The following is an 18,236-nucleotide window of genomic DNA, read 5'->3' on the forward strand; positions in this document are numbered from 1 at the left end:
ATGGGATTTCTGGGTGGGTTGTGCTGCATGTGCAACTGAGGGGAGGGGCAGTCTGTGTCATAGTTAGTGGTCGTGGCATGAGTTCCACACACTCATCCACTTGTCCATCCACCCACCCACTCACCCATCCACTTACCTATCCATCCACCCATCAATCCATCCATCCACCCACCCACCCACTGACACATCCACTTACCCATCCATCCATCCACCTATCCATCCACCCATCCATCCACCCACCCACCCACTCACCCATCCACTGACCTATCCATCCACCCATCAATCCATCCACCCACCCACCCACTGACACATCCAGTTACCCATCCATCCATCCATCAGTTCATCCACTCAACCACTCACCCATCCACCTACCCATCCATTCATTTATCATTCCATCCATCCACCCACCCACTGAACCATCCATCCATCCACCCACCCACCCACCCATCCACTTACCTATCCATCCACCCATAAATCCATCCATCCATCCACCCATCCACTTACCCATCCTCTTACCCATCCATCCATCCCATCCACCTATCCACCCACTCATCCACCCACTCGTGCATCCATTCATCCATTCTTCCATCCATCCATCCACCCACCCACTGACCCATCCACTTACCCCTCCATCCACCCATCCATCTGCCCCATATACTCATCCACCCATTTGTCTACCCACTCATCTACTCGCACATCCATCCATCCATCCATCCATCCTTCCATCCATCCATCCATCCATCCATCCATCCATCCTTCCATCCATCCATCCATCCATCCATCCATCCATCCATCCATCCATCCATCCTTCCTTCCATCCATCCATCCATCCACCCACCCACTGACCCATCCACTTACCCTTCCATCCACCCATTCATCTGCTCCATATACTCATCCACCCATTTGCCTACCCACTCATCCTCCCACTCATCCACTCACCCATGCATTCACTCCTCCATCTGCCCATCCACCCATCCACTTTGCCACTTAACGTATCCACTCATCTGCCATCTACCCACTCATCCACCCACCCAGCCCCTCACTCCGATCCCACATTGTATTATTCATGGATCCGCCTAGTCATTTCTCCACCCATCTGCCCACCCCACAAACATTTCGTGCTGATCTTGGAGACTCCAAATTTAAAATTCCAAACTGAGTCTTAACCACACTTCCCCCACCCACCCTCCACTCACACACCACATCTGCATAATGCAGCTGATGCGGAAGAAAAGGAAACAATACTGTAAGACTTAGCTGGCGATGAGAAGGTACACGTCTCACACTGATGATGTTTTGTTTATTATTCCTTGTTGCTATACAATGCTGTCTTCCCAGGATGCTACTATGTACAGAATGACAGCTTTCAAAGTCACAACAAACACTAATGAACCCAGGGTGGTATCAAGCAGCCACTCAACCCAGATCTCTGCGAGGGACACAGAAGGGAGATGGGCAGTTCCCGGGCATGGGCATCACTTTCCCATCCACAGTATTGGTGCAGGTAGCTACTCTCCATGAGCCTCTCCTCCCTGCATAGCTAAAAGCCCTCACCTAAAAGTGCTTTTCTGGAAGAACACATAGGGTTCTTATCCCTCTGAGGGACTGAGTCCACCAGCCACTCTTAGGCCCAATGCCAACCCCAAAAGAGATGACAATGAGGACATCTGAAGTGAGGGGACCACCAGAGCCCCCTTCAGGATGGGGACTGCATGTGGGAGCCATCCCTGCATTTAGTCATGAGACATGCAGGCAGTTCAAAGTCACACCCTCATCTCTCCAGAAGGCTGTCTGGGCCTGCTGTCTGTCTGCCCTCTCCTCTCCTCCCCAACCCCAGATGGACTTATGCTGAAAGACAGAGGCTGTGCCCACCAGGCCCACTGTCATGGTCTGCAGGGACATCTGATGGGACACAAGAACCCAGTTCACAGTACATCCCCTCCTGTGCTGGGGGTGGACTTGCACACACTGTAGGTCACTGTCCTTCTGCAGAGGAGGGATGGGGATCAGACATTTCCTCACTGGGTGGGAGCACTCAGCCCATGCCCCCTGTGCTGACGAGGCTTGTGTTTGAGTCCTGAACTAATGGTACACAGAAAAGCCACAGATACAAATTGGAGGGAGACAGGGGTTCTCAGCTCTTTAATTATGACTCTCATGTCTGGCAGCCAGCTACTCTTTAAGGAAGATCCATGAATGATAAAATGTGGGATTTGAGGGGGAGAAAAAAAATAATAATGTTTTCAATGATTTCCAAAGCCTTAAGGAACAATTTCACTTAAACCTGAACATGACTTCATGTTAGAAAGGTTTTGTCTTTCTCTGTATCTCAGTTAGGAACAAATGACCTGAAATCTCACAAACAAGTCCCATCTGAGAGGAGACAGGCCCCAAGTTCCCCTGGAGGACCTCAGGTGGACGTCCTGCCTCCTTCAGCTCAGGGTCTGTTCCATTTTCTGAAGGATCAGCTGCTGTCCTTCCAAATTAGCTAAAAGGAGGCCAAGACTGTGCACAGAGTGACCTTAATGGACACCAGGGTCTGGCATCTGTCCGTGCCAGAGGTGCAGGGTGGGGACAGGCTGGGAGCATCTGGACAGGATGTAAGGATGTAAGTTACCTTGGGTCCTTGTCTTCCTGGGTACCCTGGTAACCCTGGTACTCCGAGTTTTCCCTGGGGAAAGAAAGATAAGAGTCATGTTAGATAGAGTTTCATCAGATGGTGTTACCTTAGGGCAGACAGAAGCCAGCATGGTTTGACAAGGGGAGTGGACTAGGTAGGACAGGTTTCCAGAGGCCGAAGAGTGTGGTCATAGTGAAGAGGCTGGTCCTTGCAGGGCGACTTCTGGAAGCACCCAAGAAGTTAAGACAGGAAGGTTCCAGAAACCCCTGACCTGGCTTAAGACAAAGGCCCCTTGAGTAGGGATCAGATGCCATCTCTGACCAGAGTGCTTAAAGACACAACCCCATGTCTTCTCCAGGGTGACGTTTGTCATCTGTCAGAGCTCCAGCCTCGGGGGAGGTGTTGGGAAGATGCCCCCATGCTTACTCTGCCAATCCCACAGAGATGGGCAGTTAGATTGCCCATGTGAGGGTGATGCCTATAGGTGGTGCCCCAGAGGGTCCCACACAGGATAAGAAAGCAGTGCTCTGCCCACAATGCACTTGTCGGGAGGGTGGCCTGAGGCCCTGGTGGAATGCATTCAAGTCTGCTCTGCCTCACTTACCTTCTCCCCACTGGGCCCCAGGGGGCCAGGGTCACCATTGGGGCCTCCTCGACCCTTCGGGCCTTCAGGACCATCTTCCCCTCGGGGACCAGGTGGGCCAATCTCTCCCTGCAAGTCAGAGAAGAAGAGGTGAGGGAGGCGCCCAGCTCGCACCCCTACACCCGCACAGCTCCCATGGCCTTTCCCGGGGGACTAGCAGCTGCATCCCAGACAGCTGGTCCTCCAACCGCCCTTGACTCCCTGAGCCGATGGCCTGGGCTCATGTTACTGGCAAAGCGGGCCCATTTTGCAGCAAATTACAAGGCTTGGCCTCGCTGCCACCTCGCTGCCAAGGCTGTCCTGCTATTCCAGCGGGCTGCCAGCTCCCACTTCCCAATCACCGTCTCTAAACTGAGTTCCTCTTGACTAAACCAGCTGGCGAACAATAGGAGCTCTCCCCAAAATAAAATGGATAGAAGCCCAGACTGGAAAAACACAAGCTCCCCATTGCCATCCTCCTGGTGACCCCATGTGTGCAGAGGAGGCCTGTGCCCCACTGGGTCCTCTTGGCTGTGATCTTTACAGAAACAGATAGGCAAGGCCTTTCTTCCCTGGTGACACTGGGTGGGTTTGAACCACCAACCTTTACATTATCCAGTGCAGACCATTTGTGTTGCCCAAGACTTACTTCCCCAAAGACAGCAAGACAACCCAAAATTGTGAGGCATGAGGGATATCGCTTTCCTGTTCTGAAATCACGGGAGGTGTTGAAATGGGTACCAGGCCCTAAGCTACGTAGTTACCTGGGCACGAGAGGCCCACCGACGGCCCGGGGAATGTCACCTTAGGGACAGAAGAGGTTTAGTTGTCACTGTATCCAACAACCCCAAGTCGTGGATGGGAAACCTTGGCTCAGGCAAGGAAGGGGGCTTCCAAGGTCAAGAGCAGAGCACAGTGAGTCCCAGAATGCCCTGCCTGCCTCTTGCTAAGCCCTCGGAACATCTGTTCCCAAGAACAGCTGTACACCAGCCAGCTGAGCAGTTCCAAACCAAAACGTGTACTGCATGACAATCAGGCAAACGGCATCAGAATTCCTGCGCTGCGGCTTGAATGATGGTTTAGTGTGTGCTGCCTCTACCATAAAGACCCTCCCTCTCACACCAGACAGGGCACCTGCAGAGCGCCAGGCTCCAGACGTGTCCCAGCCACCCAGCAACGACAAGAACCTCACTCGCAGGGAGGAAGACCATGGCATATCTTTTGTGCCAACTCCTTCAAAGATGCATCTCATCATATGGACCCCAAATGTGGATGTAACCATCAGAGAGGAGGATAAAAGGCGTCACACCAAGCTGAGAGGGACCTTTAGGTGTGTATCTCCCACTATGGAGAAAGTTCTAGGCTGGGGATGCCTCACTTCTCCCAGCTCTGATAGAGACACTCCAGGATGAGTCTCCTGCCTGTCATGGGATGAAGTGATGAGCACACAGGGAGGATGAAATGATGAGCACACAGGGAGGTCTCTCCTTCTGGCAGCTTCTGGAGGAGCCCAGGACCCCACTTCGCAGGGGGATCCTTGAAGCAGCCAATGAGAAGCCCTTACATGCTGACAGGCATCCAGCCAGGTGCTGTGGCTGCCGCCCGCGGTGCTCACCTAGCTACCCTGACTCACCTGGACCAAGGATGGAGGCCCATCTATACCTCTGCCTGGGCGTCTACCCTTCCTGGAGGTGTCAGGGGGCCAGGAAAGCCACCTCATCAGAAACTCCCATGAGCAGCCTTTGCATCCCCTCTCCTCACTTACACGAAAGCAGCCTGTGCCTCCGATACAGAGCCCCCTCCTCTCCAGAGAGACTGGTTTTCTCTGGAGCTCAGCTGCCTTACTCATTACAAGTGGGTGCATCTTTTCCTGGCAGTCCCATGCAAGATGGCAGAGCTGTCAGGGGTCCTAGCAGTCCTGAGCAGTTCCACGGACTCAACAGCAAGCCCCCAGTCTGGCCAGGGTCAGTTCTGAGCGTGGCCTTGTGGCCAAATGTCTGCAGGCCCTTCCTGTCTTGTCCCACATCGCGGTCATTGAGTCAATTTTTTAAAAATCCCCATTGACCCCATGAAGTCGGACTTGTGTCCTGAAAAGACAGGTGGGCATCAGGACCCCCTGCCTGTGAATGTATTTGGAGACAGAGTTTCCTTTGTAATGCTAGTGAGCTCACCCACAGAATAGCCCTATTCCCTGTAAGTGTGTCTCATGACAGAAACCGAATCCACCAGATACCCATGAGGATCATCGAGGGCCACCGCAAACACCTCAACTAGACGTGAGGTTCCAGAAGGAACTTGAAATTTCCAGAGTGTGAGGAAACAAATACCTGTTCTTTGAGGCCACCCACATGTTTTGTGACAGTAGCTCCAAGAGACTAAGACCCACATGGACACAGGACACGAAGACCAGTGACTACACCTGTCCCTAACCCCATAGGGCTAATACTTTCAGAGAGGAGGAGCTAGAGAGAGTCCGGCACTTGGACCCCTGCTGTCCCCGTACCCTGACTGGCACTGTCTGAAGAGGGGTCCCGTAAGAAGCCTGCTATGACCCCATGCACCCTGTTCCTTCCCACAGACTTGTCCAGTCTCTCCCAACCTGAACCCCAGACTCCAAACACTCACCCGGTCACCCTTGATGCCCATGTCTCCTTTAAACCCGGGAAAACCATCTTCACCCTGGACAGGAAGACAAGGATGAAAACCAATGAGCTGCTTCCCAGCAGAGCAAGACCCCTGTTCACATCGGGTCCTCACCCCCAGACTCTGGACAGCACAATGGGCAGGAAGCTGGTAGTCCACAGCCCTCTGTACTTAAGGTTCTGGTTGGGGAGTGGGGGCCCAGGGCCTCTGAGTTGTGGGCTAGGGGATGTGTCCACTATCCAATCACTGCATACTCGAGTTTAAGGAGGGGGAGCTGGAGGAAGAATGTTCCCAGAGAATCTGAATTTCAGCTGCCAGCATTGCTTAAGGCAGGCTTCCTGGGAGACTACAGTGGGCACAGAGCCCACAGGAGGGCGCCACCTGCCGGCAGAGATGACAGCCCACAGGTACACCTTGGGCATTTTCTGGAAGAGAGGGCTGTGCAGATCCGGGCATTTGTGCAGGTGGGATTCACAGAGACGTCTCTGAGTTTCAGGGGTCTGCTGTCTGCCCCAGGTCCTAGCTTACATGCACTTCCTACCCCCAGGAAACCCTCTCCCAGAAAAGGACCCTGGCTTCCACACACCCTCCTGATTCTTCAGCAGCCTAGAGAAGAGGAGGACAGGATGTGCTGGAGGGGACATGTCCTTGGGTCTCCAAGGCCCCTGTCCACTATGCTGAGCACAGACAGTACTGGCCATTAGGCAGCCATGACCACAAGAGATGCCGAGCTTTGGATAGGTCACTGCTCACCCCGCCCTAAGCGGCCTCTGCCCCCCAAACCCCGTCCTGGGGGTGGGGGGAGAAATACCTGGTGACTCCCCAGGCCAGAAGGTAGCCCTGTGCCACCCAGCCAGCATGGGACAATCCCAGCAGCCCTGCCTCTGGCTAAGGAGCCAGTGAGAAAGGGTGTCCTGTGGCCATCTCTACCTGCCCTTTTCCCCTCTGCACATAAACAAGCTCCCACCCCAAGTGGTCTCTGCTCCCCTCACACTCAGCAACCACCTGAGCTCCAGTTTATTTTATGGGATCCCAGTCATCGTGTAAGGCCTGAGGCGGGACGCTGCCAGGTGGGACAGCCAACACTCACCTTCTCCCCCTTGGTACCCTTCAAGCCTCGGATGCCGTCTGCCCCCTGGGAGTCAGGAGAGGGAAACAGTTACAGACTGTGTGAGGACCAGGTACAGCCTCAGCCACCCCGCACCCTGCCAACCACACCCGGTCTCTGCATGTGTCCATGCTCTCAGGGGAAAGGACCCTCCCTGCCGAGGGACCCGGGGGATTCAGGAGGCCCTGACCCAAGCTCAGACAGCTTTCCTTCTAAGGGCCCTTCCCTGGTCAGCACACCTTCTTATGGACGCCCCCACCCCCACCCCGTTGCCCCTGTAGAAACACTCCCTTCACTCTGAAATTTTGGGAAAAGGAGATTGGTGAGGTCCCGGCCACGGTCTATGGTTTGGTAGCCTCATTTAGGAAGTGGGGACGAAACCAGGGGGAGCAAACCCAGGTAAACACCTGGCTCACAGTAGAATGACAGTTGTGGCCATCTTATTATTTTAATTCTTTCTCATCAGTAGCGACCCTGTACAGGGTTCCCAAGAGTGGCTGGTGGGTTTGAACCACCGGCCTTGTGGTTAGCAGTCCAGTGCCTATGCCATATGATTGTTGTGGTTTAGTTACTGTTGGGTCAGTTCTGAACCATGGTAACCCCATGATGTCACAGTAGAGCTGTGCTCCATGAGGTTTTCAATGACATGAATCTTTGGGACAGGAATCTCCAGGGCTTTCTAAGTAGATTCAACACCCAGCCTTTTGGTTACAAGTTGAGCCCTTTAACTGTTTCCACATCCAAGGCCTCCATTAGGATTAGCAGCATTATTACTCAGGCTGACTAATTACTATTTATTATAATCAGAATCAATTCAAGACACATCCCCCCATTCTCCCAGCAAACACAAGAGTCCAAGGTGAGCAGCCCGACCTTCTGGACTGTGGCGCTCACAGTACCTGCACCAGGCGCCCAGGGAATGGGATGAGAAACAGCCACATCCTAGGCTTTCTGGCCTTTGGCCACAGAGACTCACCCCTCTGGCTGCCCTAGGCTCTCTCAGGCCACCTGCCCATGGATAAGAGCCATGGCCTCCCAGCAGCCCCTTCCTCCCAGGACCACTGACTACCAGCTGCCCTCTTATGACCAGAGCGCTCCTCAGACTGGGCAGTTCTAAAGCTTGTCCCTCCCTGGGGGTCCTGGATGGAGGGATGGAGAGGAACGGGGAGGGATGCTAGAAACAGCAGAGCTGCAATTTGGCAGGGGAGCAGAGACCCTATAGCTCCCTTATTTCAGGGCACCTCATGGGAGAGGATACACTATCTCTCTGAGGAGCTGACTACCGGCTGGGTCACCCGGAAAGACCCCCAGTCAGGGCACACCCACTCCCATTGTTGACCCAGCCCAGCCTCCTACTGGGCTCAGAGCAGTGGCCTCAGAACACAGAGTGGAGGTGGGTAGGAAGGCAGGGGTGGTGGGATGAGCCCGGCTGCAGAACAGACCTGCTAACTCAGCCTGGCATTATGGGAGCTTCAACGAGTTCATGGGACAATCCCATGATCTTCTCATTCCATTTTTCCACGAATGTTTTGAAGCCCCCTCATATATGACTGTGGGCTGGCGTGGCAGGCGTTTGCGTCATTGTTCAACAGGAGCCAGGCCGGGGACGGTGGGTGCAGCCTCAGGGGGCCTCCCTCCACAACCGGCTTAAACATGAGTCCACAGAATGACATCAAACTTAACACGCCAGCAAGGGGGGCCTGCTCTGAGCAGCCCAGCACAGCCTCGCGATAGCTGGGGGTCCCTGCAGCACCTCAGCTGCCTAGCACCAGCTCCCACATTTGGCCCATCAACCTGTATTCTGCCTAATAGCGATGCTGAACAGCAAAGCAGGGACTTGTGGTGTGGGACTGCCGGTTAATACAGTAAACTGCAAAGTCGGTTTGGGCCATAAAGGCGGGCAGTTCCAACTCACCAGCTGCTCCTTGGAAACACTGTACAGGGTACAGGGTCGCTATGAGTCAGATCCGACTCGACAGCACTTAGCTTTTTTAACAACAGCAGAGCAAAGTAGAACTGCCCCATGGGGGTTGCCATCTTCAAGGGAGCAGCTGACCACATCTTTGTCCCAGAGAGGATAGTGGGTTTGAACCACCCACTTTTCAGCAGTCAAGTGCCTGACCACTGTGTCAGCAGGGTTCCACTTGTTAAGTGTCATCGAGTCAGTTCCGACTCATGACTGGCCTATAGGGAGTGGCTTTCCAAGGAGTGGCTAGTGGCTTTGAACCGCTGACCTTGCAGTTAGAATTCCAGTGCTTATCCTAAACCACCATGCCAGGACTCCACAAACACAGTGGCGGTGGTGGTTCTGTGCCGTGGAGTCAATTCTAACTCAGAGCTACCTTGTATAGGGTTCCTAAGGCTGTACATTTTAAAGGGAGCAGATAGCCTCATCTGTCTGCTGCAGAGAGCTGGTAGATTCAAACTGCTAACCTTGCAGTTAGCAGTCCAACTCCTAACACACTACGCTACCAGAGCTTCTTCCATAAGATACTTGCTGTTATTGTTAAGTGCTGTCGAGTCTGTTCTGACCCATAACAACCCTGTGTAGGGTTTCTGAAGAGTGGCTGATGAATTTAAACCACAGACCTTGTGGTTCAAACTGACTTTGCAGTCCAGTGCATTATCCCACAGCGCCACACCAGGACTCCCCAGAATACAGTAGAGGCCCGTAGTGACATGGAGCTGCTTAAAGTTCAGGGAAGACTAAGGGAGACATTAGGGCTTTGGCAGAAATGACCAGCCATCAATTCCACTTCAGCTACCACTTCCTTCCGGGGCCTGAGGCTCTTTAGACTGCAGCCGTCAGACATTTTCGGATGTTCAGGAGCCTGAGAATCCACTTCTCCAATGAAAATCACTTCCAATCTCAGTTTCCTTCCACCCTCTGCTTCCAAGTCTGACTGAATTGCTCGTGTTGTCAATGAATTTTAATCTGACAGACAGGATAAGAGCATTCCTCACAAACATCAAAAGCAAACACCTTTTTAGCTCGCAGAAGTGGTATTATGCCATTAGCCACGTAAGGTAGCTTGCAAAGGCTTTCACTACGTGGCAAGAATTTGTAAAACAAACATGCATAGAGCTACCATCATCAGCATTTCTGCCAAACAATTGTCCTCGCAAATGCACCAGACATGGTAGAGGAACTTGCAGAGAGAAAACGGATCTGCCCAAGGTTTCCAGCCACCAGGAAGTCTCCCTACCTCCAGCCCCCAGTTCCTCATGACTCTAGCAATGGGGACATCTTGATCCTAATGACTTGGAAGTAAAGACCCTTGGGGCCAAGGTCTGGCATGGGATTAGGGACTAGCATGTCAGGGTGTCCCTAATTTCAGGTATGAACCTAGGAGAGTTTCTAAAAGCTCATCTTCACCACTGTCCCACCACAGACCAGCAGGAACATGGGATGAAGTGACATGTAGAAATTCTTGGAAAATACACAGTGAGGTAAACTAGGTAGACTGTGGTGGGCTAGAGCCCACTAGTGTGTACAAATTGCTCAAGCCAAACTATGCTTTCTTCAAATTGATCTGAGAAACTGAATCAGGATCCACCATTTTCTTTCCTGTGGGCAGGAAGCTGGCAACACCACGATTATCAAGGAAGAGCGCCCCGGCCCCACATACCCTCCTGGAGCACCCCAATCCCATGGCATCAAGTCAGCTCTGACTCCTAGTAACCCTATTCAAACTGACCTTGCAGTCCAACTGTGGGTTAATGTGCTGGACTGCAAAGTCAGTTTGAACCGCAAGGTCAGCAGTTCAAGCTCACCAGCTTTCTCCTCAGAAACTCTATACAGGGTCACTATGGGTCAGAACCAACTTGACGGCACTCAACAGCAATAACCCTATAGAGTCCTGGTGTGATGCTGTAAGGTAAGCACTGGATTTCTACCTGCAAGGATGGTGGTTCAAACCCATCATTTTCAAACTCAGAACCCTACGCAGGGTCACTGGAACTGACTAGATGACACTTTATGACAATAATCACCCTACAAGACAGAGTAGAACCGTCCCAACGAGTCCCCAAGGCTGTCATCTTCACTGAAGCAGACGGCTTCATCTTTCTCCCTCAGAGCATCCAGTGGGTTCCAACTGGCGAATTTTCAGTTAGTGGGTGAGCTCTTTAATCACTGTGCTATCATGGCTCCTTGGTTACATAACCCCAAACAAACCAGTGCCATTGAGTCAGTTCTGACTCACAGCAACCATGTATGGAGTTTTGAGGCTGCAAATCTTTACAGAAGCAGGAAGCCTCATCTTTCTCTCAAGGAGAGGCTGCTGGGTTTGAACTGCCAACCTTGAGGTTCTCAGTCCAGCGCTGATGGTACAGCGCCACCAGGGCCTATGTCTAAGGCACAGTCCTCTGCATATCAATGTGCCCAGACGTGTCCAGAGAGTACCTCGAGATAGAATCACACAGTTTGGAGTAAACATAGTGACCGTGGAGAGACAGACAGGATTGTGTTTGGGGTATCTCTCTGGAGCCCTAGGCCCATTTAACTAGGTTCCCAGAGCCTTTACAAGGGCAGAGACAGGATTGTGAGTAAGTGTACACCCCCCATAAACACCGGTCATCCCGGGAGCCACCTGCTGGGATGCTGTCTCCTTACTCTTCATGCTTTGCATGTGAAAATGGCTCAGAAGGACAGGAGTGAGCCTCACACCCCTCCAACACAAGATTGGAGTCTCGGTGAGGCTCTGGTCAGCTGTAGGGAATGGGCGCAGAGTATGAAGAAGTGAGCTGTATCCTGAAATGCTTGCTGACTTCTAGCAGCAAGCCCATCTGGGAGCAAGGTTTTCTTGGTTATGTTAGTGAGGCCCTTCCAGTTCAGGGTGTCCTAACCCTAATCTCTGCTTTGAAATGGAAAGCAAGTGCAAAGAGCAGGGTCATAGGAAGACCCCAGAGAATCAAAGGACGCCAGGGTACAGAAGTTAAGATCAGCACCTTCCCTGAGAACCAACACCCTGAATTCAGACTTCTAGCTTCCTGGCCTGTGAGAAAATCATTTTTATTCTTTAAAGCTCCCCACTTGTAGCACTGGTATGGCAGGAGAAATTAGGACACCAGTCATGTGGAAGGGGCAGGAGGCTAGGGATGCTGCCCTGTCCACTGCTGACTGGGAAGGGTACACTGCTCTGAATCAGCCCCTCCAGAATCCATAGCTCACGCTCCCCCATCCCACGGCCCAAAAGTTCACAGTTCAGTCCCCTGTCCCAGGACCCAACAGTCACACTCCCGTTACCAGGGCTACACCGTTTGGGCTGGAGGAAGGTTTAACAGCCAAAGGGGTCTGTAGCAACACCCAGCCCTGCCCTTGTAGACCTGGAGCCTCCAAACTCTCACCTTTACTCCTCGAGGGCCTGGATAACCGATAGGACCCTGGGGGCCAGGCGGACCCTAGAACCAGAGAGAGAAAACTGCAAACACCATCACCCCAGCCTGCCCCTCCAACCCACATATCCCTCCTGCTTCCAACACAGAGACCACAAAAGTACCCGTGGGATGGACCTCTGTTCCCAGCACTGACCAGACTGAGCCCTAACTTCTAGTCTGTCCAGCGTCTCTTGGTTCCAACCCTTGCCTGTATCAGTATCCCACCATCTATTCCCACTCCCACCCAGAACGACAAGCTCACTCAGTTGGCCATGGTTAAAGTGGGAGGTGGGTGGAAGTGGGGGCGCTATGGAATACCAATGGTACCTGCACCCCTTACTTGTGCTAATAGGAGATGGGCAGGTCCACAGACAGGGAGGTGCCTGCCAGTCCCCTACATGAGAACCCTCAGTAGGACCACTAACGGGGTCTCCCAGAGCAAGGATGGAGCTCAGAGCCTGGGACCTGCTCTCTAGGAGAACTGAAAGGGAGAAAGGGGGTGGGGGTGCATTGAATACCTACCTGTCCTCCTTTCTCTCCTGGAGGGCCTTCCTTACCGGGGTGCCCCTGTCACAGAAAGAAGGTTCTGTTAGTCAGCTGCCTCCTCTGAAAGCAGCCTATCCCAGGCTCAGATTCCTTTTCAGCATGCTAGATAAGTGACGTTGATGGTCTAAGTCCTTGATTCTTCTTCAGTATAATAGATAGGTGACGTTGATGGTCCAAATCCTTCTTGCCTCTTCCCTCCCCATGGGAATAGAAATTCGGACCCTCAACTGCCTCATTCACTATGACCTGCCCTCAACAGCATGGATGACAAAGAGGGACAAGCTTTGAAACCAGCAAGCACAGGAGAAACACAGCCCCATCCAAAAGATTCCTGATTCAGCCAGAACCCAGCCCGCCTCCAGGTGTAGACTCCACAGAAGATGGATGGCACAGGCACCGTGGGCTTGGCTCAAGGTGACCCAGCAAAGCAAGTCCCGCAGGACCAGAAATGAGGCCCAGACCTGAGCACCAGGAGCTGGAGCTTTCTGTATTGGCAGAAAAAAGTGGAGTGTCTGATGGTCAGGGGAAAACACAGAGAAGGGAGAGCTGGGCAAAGACAGAGCCCTGTCACACATGAGGGGTCCCCAAGTGGGTGTCCCAACACCCAAGGGGGCCTCGTAGGCTCAAGGGGAGCTGGAACACAAACACAACAGGTTTGACGCTAAGTTCCCCAGAAATGACCATGTCTGTTCAGTCACCATCTCTATCCACCTGGGCCCAGACCACCTCCCTCCTCTGGAAGGAGAGTTTTCTGACCCCAACACAGGCTGCCTGCAAAGACTGAACACTTTGGGTTCCTGTCAGGGAAATGCAGATGAAGAAGGCAGGGAGGGACTTCTGGGACAACATGGAGGAGTAGGAGATGAGCTGAGCAGACCCTTTCCAACAAGGACATGCAGACAATTGACACAGACAACACATGGTTATCCTGGAACATTGAGCTTCAGAGGACAGGGCAGAGGCATGGATCAAGTGCCCACTGAACAGGAGAAAGAAGGAAAACGGGCAAACTGTGGACTGGTGCGGAGCTGTGCAGTCATCTCGAGCTTTTTTGGGCAGACACAGGACGTGGCTGGAGGTTGGCAGCAAGAAGGGCGAGGTTCTCCCTTGTTCCACGCCCTCCTGGTAAGTGGAGGGGCATCTAGTCCCTGCTTTCACCAACCCAGCAACTAGTAGCATCTTCTGCATAACCTCAGCTCTGCCTGGGCTTGTGTGTTGGGAGCCACCCCTGCTTCTGGAGGTGTGTGGACCCACCCTAGACTACGGTACACAAACAGTGAACATAGAACTACACTGGCACTTCCAGTCTCTATCACATCCACCAGGAGACAAGAGGTGAGTTTCTGAGAGCACACCCTCACACAATCATCAGTTAGATATAAATACAACACCACAGCATCTCAGAGAAAGCACAGCTTCAGTTCACATAAACAGTCAAGACAGAGTACCTCACGATGGAGCAGCTGGAGACTTTAGATCCAGAGAGGGAGAGCGACTGTGTGCTGAAGACCTGGGGGGTACGGGGGAAGGATTGCATGGAGGGGATTGTAACCATGACAATTAGATGATATACAATAGAATGAATGTAAAACTAATGTTCTCCCATGTAAACTATCACATAATTCACAATAAAACATTTAAGGAAAAAAACAGAGTACCTCAAACAAGTGACCAAAATACAGAGTCAGAAAATATAACACCAGAAATGGTATCAGGACTACATGAAAAGGAACTTAAAAAGAAGGATACTTCGATGGCTTGAGAGAAAGACTGAGGAAAGCAAGAACACTGAAAAACTTTACAAGAATTCTGGAAAACACTACAAGGAAAAACTGACAAAGTAAATGAAAAATTGGAATGCATACAAAAACAGTAATTAGAGAGCCAGAAGGTTAACACTAAGACTTCAGAAACAGATAGAAGCAGAATTGAATCAATTGAAGGCTGCATTACTGAGCTTGAAGACAAATCTCTCAAAATTCATCTGTTAAAGGAACAATCAGAAAAAATTCAAAACTCTAAAGAAAGTCTAAGATGTATGTGGGACACTATCAAGAGGAATAATTTATATGTGACTGGAATTCCAGAACAGGAAGAGACACAAAAAAAAAAAGAAAGAAAGAAAAAAACAAACATTGAGAAAATTGTTCAAAAGTTGTTGGAAGACAATTTCTCTAACATCATAAAAGATCAGAAGATAGCCATTCAAGAAGCTAAATCAACTCCAAACAGGGCAGACCCCAAAAGAAAATCACCAAGACATGTTATAATTGAACTTTTTGAAACCAAAGACAAGAATCCTGAGTGCAGCTCAGGAAAAATGAAAAGTTACCTACAATGCAAAGCTAATAAGAATCAACTCTAATTTCTCAGCAGAAACCATGTAGCCAAGAAGACTATGGGATGATGTATACAAAACTCTGAAAGAAGAAAAAACAAACAAACAAAAAAGAATCATATACCCAGCAAAACTGTCCATCAAATACGCTGAAAAATTAGGACATTTCCAAATGAACAGAAATTAAAAGAATTTGTCAAAACCAGGACACCGTTACAAAAAATACTAAAGGGACTTATTCGGACAGAGAACAAACAATAACAGACAATAACCTGAGACTAACATACACGACAATATCACCCAGACCTCAACCTAGATGTTGTTGTTGTTGTTGCTACGTGCCGTGGAGTCAGTTCCAACTCATAGCGACACATAACCCTGTACAGGGTTTCCGAGGCTGTAAATCTTTATGGGAGCAGAAAGCCTCATCTTTCTTCTGTGGGACAGCTGGTAGTTTTGAACTGCTGACCTTCAGGTTGGCATCCAAACTCATAACCACTACGCTACAGAAGTATCTAAAGTAAAACAGACCTTGGTGGTGACTGTGTGCCTGACTCATAGGCCCTGTCAAGTTTCTGAGGCTGAAATCTTTCTGAGCAGAAAGCCTCATCTTTCTCCCACAAAGTGACTGGTAGATCCTAACTACTGACCTTGTGGCTAGCATTGTAGCTTGTCATCCACCACAATACCAGGGCTCCTTAAAACAGATCTACCAGACTGAAAATAGGACCCCAGGAACATCAGTTTGCAGCAACAACAAAATTAACCATAAAGTAAAAGGAGGGAATAGTGTAGTTACATAAGATCTAAATGAAGAGCAAATCAAACTTCAAGAAAATAAATAAATAAAATTAAACCTGATTTAATCTTTCAAACTGGACCAAGCCCTGGTCCGTACCCCACCCCTAACACTAACCCTAGTCCTAACCCTAACCCTAACCCCGAACAAAGTTCTAGGCTTTGCCCAGACCTAGCCTTAGTCCCAACCCTAACTCTACTCCTACCCCCAATAAAGAAAGAAAGGAAGGGAGAAGGGGCAGAGGAGGGTGGACGGGAGGGGGAAAACTCCTCACTGCAGAAACAGTGCTGCCTGCCCCACACCCACACCCACCCCGGGATTTCCAGTCAGAAGACTGAACCCACCCACTGTGTGACCTCAAACTAGTCACTGTCCACCCGGGGCCTCCACTTCCTCATGTGTGAAATGAGGGCTGGCCCAAGCATCTTCTTAGACCACTGACTGATGGGTCCCACCTCTGAACGACTGGTTTCTATGTCTTCTTACACTGGTGAGTTGCCGGATTGGGGCTGATACCTTAGAAAGAGCCAATCACTTTGGTAAAGAGTATTGGAGGTGGAGTTGGAACCCACAACGGGTCCCTGAGGGAACAGCTAACCTCGCCTATTGATAACTTAGAGATTTAGTCACCTGCAGCAGAGAGCTACTCCCAAACCAACCCCACACCCAGAGTGCCGACAGGTCCATGCCTACTCCTAGGGTCCTGTGGGGCAGAGTAGAACTGCATCATGAGGTTTTGGAAGCTATACGTCTTTACGGAAGCAGTCTGCCTCTTCTTCCTCCTACAGAGCCAGCTGCTGGGTTCAAACCACCAACCTTTTCTTTAGCAGCCCAGCATTTTACCCACTGTGCCACCAGCAACCCTGTCAGAGTTGCTGAGTGGGTTAAAAGCGAGAACACTGTCTTCACCGCAAATGGCAAGCAGAGGTTTGTGGTGGTCATTATTACGGTTACTGGCGTTGAAGCTAGACTTCTTTAACCAGCTCCCCACCAGCCCACCCCAACTCACGGTGCCCCCACGTGTGTTCCAGAGGGCTTTCAGGGGCTGAGTTGGGGAAACTGACTGCCAGCCTTTTGTGCCCAAATGCCTCAGGGTGGACTGGAATCTCCAATCTTTCAAAGACCAGCCGCACATATTCACTGTTTGTACCGCCCAGGAGTTCCCACATTTCCTTAGATAAATTACCCATTGAATTTAGAAAATGAGAGTAACTTTGTGAGAAAAAAAGAGACAAAACTCTCTTAGGAAAAAGATTGGAACAGAAAAAGATGAAAAGGAGACAGACCAGGAATAGCATGATTGATTTTTTTTGCTATAAAGAACTGGACCATTTTCCTCTTTCTTTCTACCTGTTTGCATTTCCCAATATCCTATAATGAACATTACTTTTCGAATGGAAAAATAATAAAACTTAAATTACTAGTACTTGATTTTTTCTGATTAAAAAAGTAATCTATGCTCATTAGACAAGGAGCAAAGAAAATGAAAATCCTTTGGACTCTTACTACTCAGACTCGGCCGCGGCTGAGCTGTGATACATGGCCTCAAATCTTTGTTCTCTGCACATGCGCAATGTAATAGTGGTACCATAGGAGATGTTTTGATCTGATATTGCATGGTGAGCATTTCTATCCTCACTGGATAGTCCATTAAACTATTTTTACTTGCTCCATTATATGTATCCCGATTCCTGGAACTACCCCCTGCTGTGGCTTTCAGGAACTATGAAAGTGTTTCAAAAACATTCATGGAAAGGTAGAATTAAAAGATGATAAAATTTTTCGGTGAACTTTTTGAAGAATCCTCATATTTAAAAAATACACTCGTGCACTTTTGGAGTGCCTTGACTATAAAGCATAAGCCCACAAGGCCCACAGTCTGAGCCTACAAGTCGTGCAGAGGGAGAAGGATGAAGCTTTCTGCTCCCTCAATGATTTACAGCCTCGGAAACCCTATCCAGGGTCCGTCTGAGTCAGAACCGACTCGACAGCACTTAGCAACAATGACAAGTGGACTTAGTGTGCTTAGAACCAAGCCATACTTCTATATAGACATTTAGTCTCCCTCCTGCCCTTCCTCCGCCTCTTCCTCCCTTCTCTAAACCCAAACCAAACCAAGAAAACTTTCCTGTTTACCAACACTGAGTTGCCTTTATGGAGTCCCTAGGTGGTACAGTTCTA

The 18,236-nt window shown here is 50.5% G+C and overlaps 1 protein-coding gene across 2 annotated transcripts in view; it reads right to left on the reverse strand.

Moving 5' to 3' along the window:
- The window catches only part of COL5A1 (collagen, type V, alpha 1), a 170,618-nt gene that overhangs the window by 45,030 nt on the left and 107,352 nt on the right, over positions 1 to 18,236 (reverse strand). For both annotated transcript variants that reach the window (XM_006863708.1, XM_006863709.1), the window contains exons 26-31: positions 12,895 to 12,939; positions 12,343 to 12,396; positions 6,976 to 7,020; positions 5,868 to 5,921; positions 3,225 to 3,332; positions 2,618 to 2,671 (exon numbers count right to left, since the gene is read on the reverse strand). In XM_006863708.1, the coding sequence (XP_006863770.1) occupies positions 2,618 to 2,671; positions 3,225 to 3,332; positions 5,868 to 5,921; positions 6,976 to 7,020; positions 12,343 to 12,396; positions 12,895 to 12,939 (360 nt within the window). The remainder of the gene's footprint in view (positions 1 to 2,617; positions 2,672 to 3,224; positions 3,333 to 5,867; positions 5,922 to 6,975; positions 7,021 to 12,342; positions 12,397 to 12,894; positions 12,940 to 18,236) is intronic.

The sequence above is a fragment of the Chrysochloris asiatica genome, unplaced genomic scaffold, assembly GCF_000296735.1.
Source record: "Chrysochloris asiatica unplaced genomic scaffold, ChrAsi1.0 scaffold00056, whole genome shotgun sequence".
Lineage (NCBI taxonomy): Eukaryota > Metazoa > Chordata > Mammalia > Afrosoricida > Chrysochloridae > Chrysochloris > Chrysochloris asiatica.